This window comes from Gymnogyps californianus, chromosome 15 (assembly GCF_018139145.2).
Source record: "Gymnogyps californianus isolate 813 chromosome 15, ASM1813914v2, whole genome shotgun sequence".
In the NCBI taxonomy this organism is placed as follows: domain Eukaryota; kingdom Metazoa; phylum Chordata; class Aves; order Accipitriformes; family Cathartidae; genus Gymnogyps; species Gymnogyps californianus.
In genome coordinates this window covers 9,023,806-9,042,639 of record NC_059485.1, presented here as the reverse complement: position 1 = coordinate 9,042,639, position 18,834 = coordinate 9,023,806, and the positions used below count along the sequence as shown (strand labels likewise).

Genomic DNA, 18,834 nt, shown 5'->3' with positions numbered 1-18,834 from the left:
TTAAAGTATTTACTTCACAGCAGTATGTACAGTTACCATAGAGCTAAATTATATTCAGTATGTGCAGATACAGATTTGTTTTCTGTCTATCCTGTGCTTTACTCAACAAGTAAGTAGTTGTAAATCTGCTTTATAGACAGTACAAACTGTGGGAAAGGTACCTTGTTGAGACTTCAGCTTTGTGGCTTCAGGAACTATCTGCGTTTCACTAATAGTGTTGATTTTTTAAAACAACTTAGAGCTGATTTTAGCTGTGTGTATTACATTTGTTGCCACAATATGACACTGAGCTTAACACAAGAGTGACTTAAATATATGAATCTTAAAAGTAAGGATTCAATAGTATGTACTGCAAAACAAAGATTTAAAACTGTCTGAAATAAGTAAATAAAAAAGAATCCTGCTAAGGACTGAGGCTTATTAGAAACATTTGTATCATGTAGTTTCCAGCCAGTGAGCATGTGAGCAGCATTATGTAACCTCCATTTGTACTTTTGCCAAAGCAAAGAAGATCAGTAGGTCAAACTTTTAAGCTCGACCTAGTTTTTTATAGGTACCTCACAACAGCTCAACTTTTTCCCACTTATTTTCTTGCTAATCTCGAAACAAAGTAGAGAGAACTAACTTTTCTTGCCTGCTGCGGTACAGCTGCAATATGTAGGATTTTCATCTTATGCAGGAGTTCTCCACCTAGTTCTTGAATCCTTTTCCAGCAATGGTTGATACCTGTGTGTTTCAGAAGAAGGTAACTAGAGTGACTCATGGATGAGGAGGAATATTGACCTTTGAAGAGGTTAAATGCTGCAATCTATTTTAAAATCAAATACAAAATGATGTTTGTAGTATGGTGGAACAAATACAATATGGAGGCTGTTTTTATTTCTTGTACAAAGTAATTTGGGAAAATTCTAAATTATTATAAATTTATAGTTTATGCAATTTTTAAATCTAAAAATCAATTTCTTATTACATAATTATAAGTTGTTATTGTAATTAGCAGTGCCTACAAATTTAGTAATGGACAGTCTTTTTTTTATTGAGGGCTATATGCAGGAAAAAAGTTTTATGATAATTTTGCAGCAATCCCCTTATGTGTGCTCCAGCTGCTTTGCTCAATCTCACTTTTCTTCCCCAAGCCTCTGACTGATGGAGATATACACAGATCTGAAAAACTGGAGATATGGCCAAGAAGAGGATCTGTGCAGGGTACGTGTCTATTTTAAGGAGAGGGGAAACAAGCTACAGCATTTGACTGGCAAAGCACTTACATTTGCCTAATTTCATAGGAATCTATATGGAATTAACAGTCATAGGTTATTCTTTCTCTGGGTGAAACTCTTGGTTTCTTCCTATTATATCATATTTGATTTCCTATTTGATGTATTATCTTGTATATGGTTTTTTACATTTTGTAAATAGAGTTGATTACAAGAGTTTGGTCTCTCTTGGGTACCTTAGGAAAAGTAGTCTGATTGTGATGGTTTGTCTGCGGGATGAGCTAATCAAGTATGAAACACTAGGTGCTAAGAGTTAGAGGTTGAACATTCCACAGAGTATGTAGAGTCTAGTTCCTCTCTTTGAGCAAAACATACTCAGTCTATTATGTCTAGGTCCTTGGGATGAACTAAAATGCTCCCTTGTGAAGGCATCAAAAGCCTCCCAGGGATTTACTGCAGTATCAGAAGCCAGCATTTCCTAGCCACGCAACATAGTGCGATAAGCAACAGTTGGCTGCTACCCAAGAGCCTCATGGTAGCTGCAGTTCTGTGCCATAAATTACAAAGCACTTTGGGATTATTAAGGATGACAGTCTCTCAAGGTGTAATGATTAATAACCCACTTAGATGTTTAAATATTTGTCCAGTTGAAGACAGTTCACATTAGGCCTTGAACTTGACCATGAGCAATTCTTTGTGCAGTTGTTTGGACACTGCATTAGCAGGGCTGAGCTGTCTCTGAGCTTGGTACATCCAAGAATTTAATAATCAAACAACAGTGTTCATAGGCAGTAAAGTCAAGTAGTTCACTTTTGTAGCGCTCATCATTGAGCCAACTTCCCAGTTTATAGTGTTGCAGTTCTTACTCCTGGGTTTCCTATTCTCTTGCTCTCCAATCATTGCCCAAGTTGTTCTTGCCTTGTTTCCACTTCTCTTGCTGTGACTGCTTCCAGCTATTGGCAGCAATGTAATTTAGTTGTATTTTAAGGAATAGGTATGGGATCAGAATAAGAGAGAATGGGACAACTGATTGTTCAGTGTGCCTCAGAACTGCTTTGCTGTGAATACTTCAAAAGAGCTGCTTTGAATTTAGATTCTTTCTACACTTCTCAAATTGATGGCATATATACTAATGTTATTAGGATGTCTCAGTGAAACTGCTTGCTTTCTGCAAGCAATAAAATCTGTGTATACATCTGAAATGAGATGGATCCTGACTTCCATGATAGGCAGGGCAAATGTACAAGTAAGGGGGAATGGTTTTATCTGTAACTTCATCAGTATGAGCTTAATGCATCAAACATACACAACCTTTAATTGTAACGTCTTTATACCAAAGCGAAGTGAAGAAAACTGATAAGAGGTTGTCATGGACCTCAAGTTTCCTGAAGGTTGACTTCGTATAGAAGGTGACTTGTTTGACTTGAAAATTTGCTTTAATGTTCAGTCTTCTCTGTACAAAATAGAGATACTATAAATTGCAGCATTAAGAGAGCGCATCTTTTCTTAAGCATAGACAGTGACCGACGGTATTCCCACAGTCAGTGGAAGTGTCAGCTCCAGAACTTCCACAGTGGAAGATTCTGATCTCCTTTCTTGTAGAGGAGAAAATGCACTGCATCTTCTGTGCCTGTTGATGCAAGGAGTGTTGTAGGCGTTGCATGCTGTGGGGGAAGAGAAGTCACAAGGGTGAAGAAAGAACTTTTTTTTCCTTAGGTTGAATTCTGTTCTGAAACTATTCATGCACCTAAATTCATGTATTAATGATGTAGTTCTCCATTGTAGAAACTCATGTGGGAAGAAGCATGTTTCACTTTGTTTTTTAAACCCACACTTAATTCAATTTAAAAACTATGCAACAAGATTGTACAGGAAACCTGAAAAGATTGAATGGCCAAGAATTTCTAATGTGGTCTCATAAATTCTTTCAGTGGAATATTATTGGGTCACTCAGCAATTACAAGAAGCACCCTGAAGCTTAAGACATGAAAAATGGTGAAATAAAGAGAGTAAAGGCTAGAAGTAGTAGTTGCTGTTTTATAAACAGACATCTGTTGACTTATGCCCAATGTAATGTGAAGTAAATGCTCTCTGTAAGTATATGTTCAGTAAGATGAAGTTGGTGATAAAGACAGAGCATTTCTTGGCTGTTTATATTGAATCTAAAATTAGAATTCTGTTTCAGAATGTCAGTATAACAACTGTATAAACATTTGTTAACAGATACGCTCTTCGGAGCACTATATAACATCTGATTGCTTTTTAAGAATAGCCCCACTTGTTCAGAAAGGACTGAGCCCTGCTATTAAGATAAAGTCGTATTTTATTTCAGTAAAGTGCAAATTTAACTGTTCAGGAGTGGTCTGTCTTCTCTTATTCTAGCCAAAAAAAAAAGTCTCCAGACTCTTACAGTCTATTTTTGTAGATGCTGATTTGTGATAAGGGAGAAAGTGTTATCACCACACAGACAGCATCTGTTAATTGCCTAAATAATTCAGTCTTAAATTATGCAGGCTTCTAAAACAAGGACTTGCCCTGGTGTCGTGGTTTAACCCCAGCCGGCAACTAAGCACCACACAGCCGCTCGCTCACTCTCCCTGCGGTGGGGTGTGGGAGAGAATTGGAAGCCTAAAAGTGAGAAAACTCGTGAGTTGAAATAAAGACAGTTTAATAGGTAAAGCAAAAGCCACGTGTGCAAGCAAAGCAAAACAAGGCATTCGTTCACTAGTTCCCATCGGCAGGCAGGTGTTCAGCCATCTCCAGGAAAGCAGGGCTCCATCACACGTTAACAGTGACTTGGGAAGACAAATGCCATCACTCCAAACGTCCCCCCCTTCCTCCTTCTTCCCCCAGCTTTATATGCTGAGCATGACATCCTATGGTCTGGAATATCCCTTGGGTCAGTTGGGGTCAGCTGTCCCGGCTGTGTCCCCTCCCAGCTTCTTGTGCACCCCCAGCCTGCTCGCTGGTGGGGTGGGGTGAGAGGCAGAAGAGGTCTTGACTCAGTGTAAGCGCTGCTCAGCAGTAACTAAAACATCCCTGTGTTATCAACACTGTTTTCAGCACAAATCCCAAACATAGCCCCATACCAGCTACTATGAAGAAAATTAACTCTATCCCAGCCAAAACCAGCACACCTAGCAAAAGGGATAAGAAAATGTAACTTCTGGATAATTCCTGAATATGCTCCCTGCTTTCCTATTCTTCTTTGGTTTTAGTGTTTGTTGTTATGTGAACAACAAGTAAATGCCTAAATTTGAGAATTATTACTGCAGAAGAAGGTGGTTGTTTTTTTCCAATTTGCCTGAAAAGTTAAAGCTACCTTTTATACTGGGGGGGCTTAAAATGTTAATCATCCAGGAAACTATGTGCCGGCTGTCCTTGAGGACAGATTGTATGTAGTTAAGCTATATGTCAGTCTGTCTTTCAGCACATGAAGCGTTACTTGTAGAGAATAAATTCTTTGTTGGCCCTGTACCTAATTCCTATTTAAAGTGCAGTTTAACTTGTATTGCCAGTTGTTACAAGCATGTCATACATAGATTTGCGAACAGTTAAAAAGTGCCTTTAGGAATAAAAACTAAGGTTGCTTTTATTCTACTTGAAATATTACTCTAGTTGCAATGAAATACGTCTTGGGACATTTAGGTGCCATTCTTCAATTGACAAAAGTGCCTTACGGAATAAAGCAAGTCTAGTAGACAGAGATAGTATCTTTTATATCCCCAGTTAGTAGAGTGGGGGAAACTTATGTGTCCAAGAAGGGGCTTGCAAGAGCAGAAATGTGCTTAATCTTTCCAATTATTCTAGTTGTTCTAATAATAGGTATTACTTCTACCTGCAAACTTCCCTTCTCATGTCCTCATTGCTATAAATACAATCCTGTCATCAGTTATGTGATTTAAAGAAATTGCCACCAAATTGTTAGTACATTTTATTTGCTTTTTGAATGTTTTGTTCTTTATTTAGCAAGGTCTGTTGTACTTTCTGGCAATCTGGGCCTAAAATTTGCTCTCAGCAGTGGACCGGCAGAAAGTTAGGCTCAGCTGTAAGAAAGCATTCAAGCACATAAGGTGTATTTAGGCTGAGTGTTTGCAGAGCAGACACCTAAAATTTGCAAGTATGTTTCTAACCATATAAATGCGAAAAGGCATTTCAACACTTCGCTCTTCACCTTACACCACTGGGTGATTCATAAAGCCATGGAAGAGCCAGATCAGTGGGTGTCCTTGGAGCATGTCTGACGCAAGCTGAGATCAGCGCAAAGCACAACAGTTACGGCTGACAGAGGAACATGATCCTTATTCCTCCTGAATTTCATTTGATAAAATGCACAAGCAGTCTTGAGGGCAGGGCCAGAACCTGAATTTTCTCCCTACTCTTGAATGCCCTTGTCATTAGGCCAGAGAAATCGCTTTAGACTGTAACCAGGAAGGCTGACAGATATTTCGTCTTCATGGATAGAGAGAGAACAATAGGATACTTTACTTGGTGTGATTTGGGGGGTTTTGGTATATCTGTCCTGATCTGCTTGGACATCTGTTAAGTTTGAAACTCAACTGACTTGGTGAAATGGTGCTTTTAGATATGCAGGAGTTAAAAATGGAGAGCTCTGAAGTCCAGTCATTGCCAGCCTGTGAACAGACCACCTTATAAGATATGTATGTGGAAGGTGATCCACTAAACCGAAGATGCAGAATTTCTGTGTTCTTGCTGGTTGTGTTGTGTTCGTACCATGTGGCAAACTCTGGTGCTGCCGTTACTGACCCAGCCTGGCCACCTCGTGTCACTGGCTCCTGTAGATGATGGCCGGCCTTGAAGAGCCTGCACATCAACCATACAATTGTAAAGTGATTAGCAGATCATTTCTGGGAAGGTTGGGGTAGGGTTGTGTGGTGTATTGGATGGAGAGGTATCATTTTACAGCTCTGTCTGAAGCCAAATATAACTCTGTTAAAACGAACACAAGCTCATCAGATGTTAAATGGCAGAACAGCTGTAGGTGTCATAGCTTCTGGCTTTCAACTGAACATATGGCATAAAACTGGTGTAGCTGACTAGAAAAATCACTTTAAAATATTGACACTGCCTTTGATCTTTCTTTTTTAGGCAGTGAGTTTTGTCAACTTTGAATAGCTCTGTTTTGGTTGGGGGAAAAATGGAAATAACTATGGATTTTTTTTCTTTGATTTTTAAGCTAAATAAAACATTAAGTTTTCTTTAAAAAAAAAAAAAGTTCTCTCTTTTCCAGGCCCTTGCTACTTCAGAAACTGTAAAGATTCTAGTCACTGACAACACTCTCCTATTGTGAAAATGTTTATAGTGTCAGAAAATAAACAACCAGAAGGATGCAACTTATTAGCGATCCTGTTTACCAACATTTAATTAATGCTGTCTTCTGAAGTAGGAAAGAATACCTTCAGCGTGGGCAGATTTCTTGGCTCTGATATGTGAGAACACAGGGCCTTTGTTATGTCCTCAGGAGAGTTGTTACTGCGTTGTTGCCTGAGGATACCTCTTTCAGTGTGTGGTGGTCCAAACCACCAAAAAACCCCCCCCCCAAACCCCCGAAACATTAAAAAACCCCCACTCCAATACACAAGTGGCATGGTATTGAAACTTTTAAACTTGAGTGTTGGAATTCAGAAATAAACTTGCTTTTTCTTGGTCCAAATGTCTGCAATTTAAACATCACTTACAACTCATATCATAATGATAGTTATCGGTAGTAATAAACTTTTCTAATACGTGTAAGTCATAAGGATCTTTCCCAATAGATGCCCCCTGATTTTTTTCTCTTTGGGGGTGGGAGGAGGGAGGGAGAAGACTATGTTTTTTGTGGAGGGGGTATTTGGTTTGAATTAGGCACGATACAAACACTGAATTGAAAACTTTTGCGACAACTCAGGCACCAGATGGTCTTCAGCAGCAAGGCAAGCTTTTCTGCTAATATACCACAACTCTTTTAACGTTGAGTTTAGACTTTAAAAATGAGAATTCTTCTGTTTAAAAGCCAGTAAGCTTTGGGGTTCTAAAGAGTGCCAAGAATGGTACCTAATAAATTAAATTCTCTGGACATTAGATTGTTAAATAGAATTCAATTGGTAGGTTCCTCATAGCTAGCATAAGCTAGCTGGGTTTGAAGCTAGGGATGTTACCTCACTTATTGTTGCCAATATGAGTATTTTTAAGAAAGTCACTTAGTTCCTGAAACAAGGAAACACCGTTTACATCTCTAGAGCAAGAAGGTTGGTGCATTTCAAAGTTGGTTTGAAAGGGAGAGAGCATTCTGATTTCAGAGAAGGGGATAAATGGAGTGGAAGAGAAATAGGAGCTTATATAACAACATGCACTATCTTGCAATATTGACTAGAATTGCTCTTAAAAGATGCACTCTAGATATAGCAAGGACTTTGCAAGTAAATCTAGGTCTTTATTAAAACTGATCTTTTAACATTGTATAAATACTTTTTAGGTGTTTGTTTCATACCAAAAAATATCCAGTGGGCATATGAATTGATCTTGCATCTGGTCTGCTTCAAAGTAAGAAACTCCAGAGCTTTTCTTCCAGTGTTACAATACCTGTTAGATGATTTGAGAGACAAATCAGTGTGAATGCCAAAAACATAAGATCTGGCATACAAAGGACAGGAAAGATAATTTATAATCCCTTTGTTTTGAACTCCTCTATGTTCTGTGCCTTTGCAGTTAGTCCTCTATTATTCTTTTAAGCCTTTAACTAGATCATCCTTTAACATTCATAAATCTTATTTTAGTAAGTCTAAACTTAGTTGCCTGTTAATCTACTACCTGAACAACATACTGGAACATCCGCAGTAAAAGAATCAATCTGTCATGCCACATCCTGAATACTGTACTTGCATGGTAACCTCGAAGTTATTTTAGCGGCCTAAGTGCTAAAGAGCATCTATTCAAACTACCCCCATCCCTCACAAAAGAAGCACTTATTTATGTAAGAACAGTAACAGATACGGTATTCTCATACTTGATTGGAAACTGGCAGTTGATCCTATCTTATATTTTGATCCTTTTATATACCCTTTATAGTTATTTAGGTATAATCCAGTTATTGCATTGTCCTACAACAATGACCTGAGCAAAAAAGTGGAGGAAAGGGTGTTTGACTTGCTTATAGTTACTTAGCTGCAGTTAATTATGTGTATGTGCTATTTTACAAAATGGTCTGATATGACATTATTTGAGGCTGTAAACATTTTTAAATTGCTTTAATGGGTCAACGGCTGAAAATTTAGATGAGGACTAACTACGTTTCCTTTTACAAGGCTATAATTCTGAGCAGTTGTAGATACAAAAAAATTCTATGAGCTAAGCCTGTAGGCATCATTCAGTGGGACCTTACGTACAGAGACCTTTCAATTCTGTTTAACTATTACAACATGGACCATGCCTTTTAGAATCAAGAGGTCTTCCCCAGCGTTGTTAATCCTTTTTTTCCTCCCAGGTTTTGAAGTGCTTTGCAAACCAGCAGGATACTGTACCTTTTTCCTCTTCACACTAGAGGGGTGCATATCCTGTAAAAGCGTAGCCTTTTCCTTAACCTTCTGCATTGCTTACTCTAAGCATGACTGATCTTCTAAGAGAGGGTACAGGGCCTGATTTCTGATGGAGTTTTACACTGGAATAAGTAGAACTAACTATATGCACCCTGGAGTACCTCCCGGGCTATGGTAGGGAAGGATCAGCAGTGTCAGTTCCCTGGATTTCAGGAGAGGCAGAAGGGAGAGTACTCTGTTTCCAAGGAACTAATACTTGGAATATAGAATTAATAGAAATTTGCCCCCAAACAAAATACATATAAATAAACCTAAATAAGTCATTCTCTCTTCCCTCTTTGTATAGTAACATCACTTAAAGTGACCATTGCAGGAAAATAAATTCCATATGTAAGACTGGAAAACATCCCACTTAAACTGCCAAATTCCTTGGATGACTTTGAAAAAATTTCTTCTTGGAGATACCTCCTCCGTGTTTGCTGTTACGGGCAGTTGCGTTGGAACTATTCTTACCGTGCTCTGTTGTTTGTTCCTCTCAGGAATTCCTCGGCTATGCTTCGCTCACTTTGAAAGCGGTCTTCTGTCAGAGAGGCTTGGTTGCAGGCAAGGAGCAGCAGACATGTTAAAGGCAAGGTGGCCAAAGTTAACTTGATGGTTATCCTTAACATTGGTACAGGGAATTAGTCTGCCATGACCAAATCACTGCATTCTCTTTAGACCTTTAAAGTTTCCACTTGGATTGGGTAGCAAGCTACAGCTGCGCACTAGACAGCTGCAGCCTGTTCCTCCTCTTAGATGGACCTAGACCTTTTTCCATTCAAGTTTGTTAATTGGATAGAACTTAGAAACTTTCCAAGAACAACTTAATTTCCTCCTGTCCTTGTCTGTGGCCCAATAAGAGTTACAGGGAATGGCTTAACTGAGCTGCCCTTATTTTACATGTCGTTCTCTGGCATGTGACTGTTACCTAACCAGCAGCAATGAATGTTTTAGTGTGCACAAATAACATAGCTCCATGTACTGTGCTCATTACTAAAACATAAAACTTATCAGTGTCCTTGCCACATTGGCGGTACTTTAAGATTTACATCACCAACACCTCATTAGGGACCTTGTAAACTGTGCTCTTTGCTTAGCAAAGATGGTTTAACAAGTCCACAGTACACTAAAGAAAAGTGTCTTGTTGGAGCAGAAATTGTCTGGCAGTCACAACTGGGGTTTCTATCAGGACAACGAGGGAGGGCGGGCGGGCTGTCTGGGAGCGGTTGGATGTTTTAACCTGCTCACTAGGCATATTGGCCTGTAATGTTTATTTAATGTTAGTAAGGATGTGGTTGATATATGGAAAGTAAAAGTGAGGAAGCTGTTGTCAAGGAATATAAAGGGTTGCAGATACATTTAAACCCAACGAATAGCATTTTCTCTAAAATGATGGGAAGGAGTAAGGACATTTTCAAATGGGAACAGTAGCGGAGGACAGAGGAAGAGCAGGTACCCCAAGCTGTATGAGCAAAAGCAGTTCTGAGGATTTGTACTTTGTATGTTCATGAGACAGCATAGCTGCTGAGTTCTGTGACCTTCTAACATTTGAGCCCCACCTTGTTCACTGCATCGTGCTTTTACCATATTAGTTGCTTCTCGTGCGATGGTAAGCTCTTCACAGCAGTGGCACCTCTCCTGTGTCCGTCTGGCACGCTTGATACCGCATGTTCTGGCAATCAAATAATAGATGAACAGCGAACATCTGAATAGCTGTTATTATGCTACTGCTTTCCAGCCGTGGTATCGCTGTGCCACTTTTAATAATTCAGAAGTGATGGAGAGGTGGGGGAGTGAAAGGGCTGCAGCAATCTTTGTTTCTCTCTGTAGCATGTGATTCCTCCTTGGTGGCTCTGTAGTTACCATGGAAACGGGAGAGGGATGGCACAGCACTGGCGGGGCTGGAGTGGGACTTGTGGGTCGGCTCTGTGGCAGCTGCACATCTGCACAAAGGGCAAAACCAAGGGCTTGCCATTCTTTGGTTTGGTGCCTTTTCCCCTCTTTCCCTCAACGGTTTTGTGAAACTTAATTATTAAACAGGTGATGCTCCCAAATGATGTGTTTGTTAAAGAGTCTTTTTATTAGTGATTCTAGTGAAAATATGCAGTGTCAGAAAATGAGCATTACTGGTGGTCTGGAGGAGTTGGGTGAGGCAGTGTAGGAATATGATCATGAAATCTTTCACTGGTATAAACTGGAGTCCTGGTTATAGTCAGACTGTCACTACTGGAAGGTTGTTTAATGTCTTTGAAATGCAGTGGCACTTTAGGGAATACATTTACTGGAAAAGACTAAGGACCGCTTCACTGACATATGCTCAGTGCGGCATTCTCTGTTTTGATCAAGGCTGAATCTCATTTTTAGTAATTGGAAATATATATGCTAATCGCCTCTCGCACTAGCTGTACTGACCTGCATAGTGCCAGTCTCGGAAGCTACGGAGGGAGAGGCATACCAGAGCAAGGGAGCAGCCCCCTGCATCGCCAGGTTGTCATTATAGCTCCCGATGGCTGTGCAGTGTGGGCATTGGGAGGTGGAGGATGGGCAGGCGCGGTTACTCTGCTGCACATGTTTTAGGGCTGTATCCATCTTTAAGCTGCCTAATCTACTAGCATTAGCTGTGCTGTTTGTTTTATAGCTGTGTTAGGTGCTTAGATTTTCAGCAGTTATGCTGGAATTGTTCTGAGGGAACGACTAAAAACCTCTTTTACCTAGGGATCAGAGTGGAACTTGGTGACTGGCTTGAGATGGACTGTTGGGCTATTTTCTAACTACAGGCAGAAGGAGACTGTTCAATTCAGTATCTCTGTCCCTACTTTCAATGATAGACTAGACAAGGTTAAACAAGATTTTCTGTAACACGTTTGTTGGCAGCTGCCTGGCAACTGTTTGCTTGATTGCTTTAGAACAGGACCAAGACAATAAAATACCATGTAAACCCACTCTTCTTTTTAATTTCGTGGCAAATAAATACTCTTTTTCCACACCGGAGACTTCTTTTGAAGTCTGCATTCAACAGGAGATTTGTCACTATGAAAGTAAGCTATGAGGTTTAATTTCCGTCTGCCCAGTTTAGGTACACAGGTGAGGTATTCCTGTATAGTGAACTTAAATTTGAACTTTAACTAAATTTATGAGCACATAATGAGGTTGTTTCTCCCAGTTACCTTTGTGGAACATTTAGAAATAGTTCACAAACCTTCTCTTGTCCTCCATTTGCCTTCCTAGAGTTTGCAGACTCAAGGTTCAAAACTTTGAATATGGAGTATATCTACTTCAAATTTGTAATCCATGAAGCAGAGTTAAGAGAAAATACTAAGTATGTGCTAGCAAAAGCTTAACCAAAGTTCAGTATTTTTCCTCCAAAATGGCAGATCCTGAAATTTAATTGCTGATGCTTTAAAACTCTGATTTAAAAAAAAAAAAAAGAAAAAAGAAAAAAAATTGTGGAACAACCACTTGGGCACTAGAAGTGATGTTTAGGAAACCCTGCTCTGAGTCGTTTCTTGTAACTATCCTGTGTCTTCAAAAGGGATGCTACCCTGGTACTCGCAATTGAGAGATTTTTGTTCTCTTTTTTTTTTTTTTCATTTTCAGTTGTGGGTTTGTTGGGGTTTTTTTTTTGAGAAAATCAGCCTTTGGAGAAGTAGGTGTTGACAGCAAAAAAAGTTGCACTGAAAAATAGTAGTTCAAGATGGAGTTCTCTTCTGTTTCCTCTAGATATGGCACTGCTGGGCTTAGCTTTGGTCCTCTCTGAATATGACATGTTAAATGTGCTCTTGTTAATTGAAAAATGTCTTCAATAAACTGCAAATTGCATCTGAAAGATGGGTTAGTTGTCTCTTTCTAATACACGCTTATCTATAGCAACTGTTCTTCAGTTTCAGTTAACACACTGAATGGAATGGAGTCCAGCACAGTGGTTCTTATCACTGTTGCTTTTGCCAAAGTTAAAAATGCACTAAATTATTGCCATTGAATTCAGGAGAGGTCTCTGAATTCAGAAGACATCTATTGAGCATGCGATGTCATTTTTATGAAGTCATTCTTTAGATTAGAATTGCATTTTAGAAAAAACTGACTTCCACTGTAAGTATAGGAAAATTGTTGTTAAATCCTAGTCTTGCAGAGTGATTGGGATTCATTTCCTGTTCCATGATACTGCAGTGAATAGCCCCTTTATCCCCAAACTACAGGAAACTACTAAGTGTTTTGTATTAGGTTCTGCAATGTGTGTGTGTTTCAGGGAGCCTGACTTTGAAGGACGCATGCACATCTCCGCTCTGCCCCAGCAGCTGATGTAAAATGAAAACATTGCAGGCTATGAAAAAGCAACTGAGAAGCAGTTCCTGTAAAACTGTGTACTGTATGGGTATACAAGCTGTGCAAGATAGCATACGTAATTCTGGCTCAGTTTTGTGTAATCCTGGTGCGCAGCAATGGTGTGATTGCTGTATATCTGGAGTAGAAAATGCCAATTTTGTTGGTTTTGTAAGTGACACTTTTTTAAAGGATTTTACTTCAACTTTTAGTTGAAAGTTCATCTCTGAATCTTTCAGTTGATGAATATGTAATTAAAAGGATGTATTTGAATAGGGCTAAAAATTTGTAGTCTAAACAAAGGTTACAGGAATGCTTCAACAGAATTGATTTAGTCATGTTTCTGCTCTTGGTTCTTCTCATCCTCTAGGAGTGTATTGGAAGCGCTACATCTAATAAAACATGATATTCTGCCTCCTAACCCAATGATGCTAAGCTCAGAAGCTGATTCTGCTGGTCCTCATTGCTGAGGTGTAAGCAGACGGGATCTGAACACTTGTAGAAATTGGCTCCAGGGTGCTAGAAGGTGCATGCTAGGACTGGTTACCCTTTTGACTATTGGCTTACTTCTTTGTTTCATGGTTTTTTTCAAAAAGAAGCTAAAAAGTATGACAGTTGTTTCTCCCTCCAAAAGACATGCTAAACCTAAGCTTCCAAATCTTACTGTAATGGTTTCTAAGTTGCCCTCTTTTTATTTTAAACAGGTCAACTATAACAATATTTACTTAATTTGTGGCGGAAGATGTTGACTCTAATATTATCGACTGTTGTTTTTTGCTCCTAATTTAGATAAAGGACAATTGTGATTATTTCGGAAAACAGTTCAGAAGAAGGGACAAAATTGGGAAATATAGGACTTAATGTTTAAGAGACACTGGAAGAAATGGATTTTAATCTTGCATGTTAATTTTGGGTTAAAATTTTCCAAATAAAGAGAACTTCACTATTAAAGCTTACTAAAAGCTGCTTTATGAGTCTCAAAAGCACTGAATTGGATTTTAAATCAGAAATTTTTTTTATTTAACAGAAAGTACCTCACTTTGTGTAAAACTTTATGGTTCCTGTACCAGTCTTGTCCTTTTTCTAGGATCTTTTTGGTAGATCTTTTGTGTAGATATACCAGTTTGTGTGTGTAATAACTCTTGTTAGCTGTCAAAAGAATTGACCAGTCTCTTGCATAGAGGGACTCTTAAAGAGTTATTGTCAAGAAGTGCTTTTTTTTTTTAAATGTTCTTAAAATCATGGTGTGAATTAAATGCAGTTTCTGCTGCAAGACTTTGAGGATTAAAGCTGTATTTACAGATGATGGAAAAAGGCGTTAGACAATTAAAGGCATTTTAGGGGGCTGCAGCTCATTTTGTTAGGTTATAAAAGTATTTAATCTTGCACAGATGAGGGAGTGATCCTCTGTACAACTCAGCTACCACTTTAGCTGATACTGGCAGGCTTTATAGGAGTGCTTTATCCCTTTGATTAGACCTTGATTGCCACTCAAGGACCAGATACAACTTGCAGCCATCTCACTTCAACTTGTGCAAGCGTATGATGAAAGAACACGAAGAGAGATGTTTAAAGCATGCCCCCCTATCCTCTGTGTTTGAAAGGCTTATTAAGGTTCATCAAAGAAAGAATCCCTTATTTTTTGACAATTCTGAGCTTTGGTTTGCAATTGAGCGCCCCTCAGAGAGGATTTTGAAAGTTTACTTGCCTCTCTGCTATGTATTTTCAGGTGCTCTCACAGTTGGCCTTGTGCGACAGTGTCAAACCATCCATGGACGTGACAGGACCTGTATTCCTCCACGGCTGCCTCCTGAGTGGGTCACTACGTTATTTTTCATCATTATGGGAATCATTTCACTAACTGTCACATGTGGTTTGCTGGTGGCTTCCCACTGGCGAAGAGAAGCTACTAAATATGCCCGCTGGATAGCTTTCACTGGAAGTAAGTGACCTCAACTACACAGTTGACCTGTATGCAGGATAAACTGGTGGAGTCTAAAATAACACTATAGTTTGGTCAAGTAGCAGTGCTCAGGGCTCTTACTATACAAAACATTCCTTCTCTTTAAATACCACGTCTGAGGAAAAAATAAAATTCTTCAAAAATCAAAGTGTTGGTATCTTAAGTGACTATAATTGAGAGGGAATAATAGTCTGTGGGCCCAAGGTGAGAGAAAGGAAGGCCTGACCCCTTTATCTTCCTTGGGCAGTGCCATTAACTGACCTAAGAAAATGAGCAGGGACAGAAGCGGTCAGTCCTGAATTGTGTGTCTGATAGTCTTTCATACTTCCCCACTCCCATATATCCAGGACTTATTCCTAGCAGAATGGAATGACTGAAAATTCCCTCCCCGAGGAAGAGGAGGTAGTTGATACATCTGAGACTTACTACAGTCTGAAATCCATCCCTACTTCAGGTGTCTGATGAATACCTCATTCAGAGTTGCTGCTGGTTCAGTCCTGCTTCATGCTCACAGCGGGTGTTTTATTCAGAATATCTGCATCCTAATTGGCTATGCAGGAGGATTGCCCACTGCAGAGCATCTGCTGTGCTTCACAGCACTGAGACTTTTGCTTCCATAAGTGACCCGCAGCAGTGCTTTAGCTGAAGGGAGGAGTACCAGTGTTTTTCTGCCTCCCTTGATTCTGCTCCATACGAGCACCAGCCTAACTCCTCACAGCTGAGCCTTCTCTAGCAGCCCTGTGTTTCCGCACAGGGAAACATATCCTCTGGCTACTTTGGTGCAAAAGAAAAACAGTTATAACAAGTAAGGGGAATAACTTTCAAACTTGCTTTCCTTGGTGTGTGTTACAGGCTTAGCCCAACTGTGAAATGGTGCCTTAATAGTGGGGATGACAGCATGAAAAAACTCAAAACCTGAGGGCTTTTAAATTGACTTGAATTATGACGTACCACTAAAGGTAGTGTGAACACTAACTAGAAAAGCATGTTTGTGCTTTACACAGGCATAAATAAGGTTTAATGGAACTCTGACATCTAATGATATCTAATATGAATGAGATTTAACCTTGTTTGGGGGAAGGGAGTAATATAAAAAAGCACTCAGCTTCAACAAAGGTACTTCACTGAGGTACTTGTACAATCGAAGCCATCCTTCTGACAACTTTGCTACACAGCATATTAAATTAATAGTGCAGCTCTTGCAGACAATGGAGCTATTGAAATGCTGTAACCATTGTGAATGACTTTTATTTATTTTCCGGTGAATGATTAAAATAGCAGACATGAGTATTACTTAATATTCCATCCCAACTTTTCCAGTGGCCTTGTTTATCTATACGTATTTCATGTATATCTAATGTATGCAGGGATATGCATGCAGGGATGTATGCAGTTTAAACTCAAAATGCCATATAAAATTAAGATGCTTACAGTAAGCTGAAGTCAAAGCTCTAGGGTAAAGAGGGGTTTTGGAGTACTATATGTTAATAGGTGATACCACAATTTATTTACTGAGGTTTTTTTCTTAATTCAGAGCTTGTATTTTGGGCTTCACATATTTTAATGTTTTTTAAAATATCTCCAGTCATCACATCCCTGCATCTTTAGTTTTCTACAACTGTGATGGTTAGTTCAGCCAAAAAATCTGATACCCTAAAGCTGTTTTTTTTCTGTAGATTTCTTTAGGCTTGCAATAGGTCCATTATTAGAAGTCTAAATATAGAAGGACATTCTTTTATTTCAGCACTTACCTTTTTGTTATGAGATGTTTAATAATGAAACATACTAATTTGTTCTTTTGCAAGTCAGAATTATTCGTAATTCTATTAAGATATGATCGTTGCGTTGCCGAAATTCTAAAATTCAACACCTTTGGTATTCATCTCCAATACATATGACTCTGTGACCTTTGCATTCCTGTTAATGATGATGGGAAATTTTATTGCTTAACTCACTTGTAAGAAAAATCACTTTTGAAAAAAAAGAAGTGAATGGGAGGAAGAGTTCTGTATTTTTCAAAAAGTTAATCTGAGTGACTTCTGTGGTTCACTGGATGGCAACAGAAATTAGTAACCTATTTGTAGATTAGTATTAGGAAACATGTAGCCATGTGGAATCAACTTGGAATACCATGAACAGGTCCTTCCTGTGAAGAGCCAGTGCTGTAAGATAAAAACATGTGTAACTCGTTAGAAGCGGGTAGGGAAAACTTCATAGTTGTATTACATCTCTTCTGCAAGCAATTTCAAGACTCGACAGCCTAGTACAGGCTGCTAGCAGATATTCTTCTCACAGAACTTTCTGAACACAACATAGGACATGCTATGCTAGGCAGGCAGGGGAGTCTGCTGGGACTGCCAAGGGCAGCTCTGGGAATGGCAGCTCCATTCTCTTCAAATGCAAGGGGGTCTAGAGTGAATTGTCTAAGGGCAAAGGAATCCTCTTGCTCAGCCCTTTCCTTGCAACTCTGACAGCAGCAAGGAGAGCCTGGCATGAGGTCACTCTTGCCCAGTTCATGCTGGAATTTATATATACATATATAAATATATAACTTGTATTTTTCATGGAATTTTTGCTTGTAATCTTGTTATCTTGGTTGACTCCAGATTTTTGCAACCGTGTACCTATAAATATGAATTATTGCTGAGAGTGATCTTGTCTATCTTGTTTGGCTAAGGGACACACGAAGGACAAAAGTTTGATCTGTCAATTCTCTTTCCTGTGTACACTTCTAAAAGGATACACCCGAGAGTGTTTACTAGCACAGTGTTTGATTCCTTCCCCAGCCATTGGTGGTTTTACTGCACAGAAACTTGTCTTTCTGGCTTCTCTGCAAAACAGCTTTGCAGAGAGGAGAGGTATTTCCCTCCTCTAGGTCATACTACATGAGTGACAAAAGTCTTCTAAAGGCAAATGCGGAAGTTTTCCTTCACTTTCTGTAGAGAAGAGACTTTCAAGATTCACAGTATTCCCACTGATGTGATAGGTATTGTCACTTTGGGCATAGATACTATCAAAACTATCACTGATGTTTGAGTCCTGTTAACTGCAGTACCAAATTCATACAACGTAATGGAGAGTGGATTCCTTCTTGGTGTTCGTTTGTGCACTGCCCAGGTCTTTGTGTGCTTCTTCAATGAACGAGGTATTGCAAACTCATAGCTGTGCCTCGTGTGTTGATAGCAGCCAAAGATCTGGTCAGCTATTCTTTTGCATGGTATTATTTACCAGTTGCTCAAGTGTGAGCTAACTGCCTATTACCATCCCAGCTTCTATACCACTTCATCATTAATTATGCCCTGTGACATAGTGGCATAAGTTGGTAGCACAAAAGTAACCTGGCTTTGGTATTGTTCCATGTATCTCTGAAACTGCTCCTTTTTTGCTAGTCCTACTTCAAATTTTTCTAAACCCCGTACCTTTTCAGGGTGCTCATTATGCCATCTTCTGGTTTAGAAGACAGGACATGGTGAACCTATGGTAAATCTCAAATGTTGTAATTTCCATGGTCCTTGGGACAGATACTGTTAGGTTCCATGATTAGAAACAAAGTCCAGAGCTTATTCTCTGTGGAGGTCACTTAGGTGGTCTTATGTATATTATAACAATTTTGGCTATTGCAGGAATTCACAGAGCTCTCACAAGATCTGTTTACGTCTTACACAGATTCAGATCTCTTACCACCTGCTACAACTAGAAAGGGAATTAATTCTGTGTCTGCTACCACTGAATTGCATGCTTCTCTGAGATGTATCAAGGG

At 39.3% G+C, this 18,834-nt stretch overlaps 1 protein-coding gene across 1 annotated transcript in view; it reads left to right on the top strand.

The window, feature by feature from the left end:
• The window catches only part of MOSMO (modulator of smoothened), a 30,254-nt gene that overhangs the window by 6,614 nt on the left and 4,806 nt on the right, over positions 1 to 18,834 (top strand). Inside the window, exon 2 of the mRNA XM_050906277.1 lies at positions 14,841 to 15,053. Coding sequence (XP_050762234.1) covers positions 14,841 to 15,053 — 213 coding nt within the window. The remainder of the gene's footprint in view (positions 1 to 14,840; positions 15,054 to 18,834) is intronic.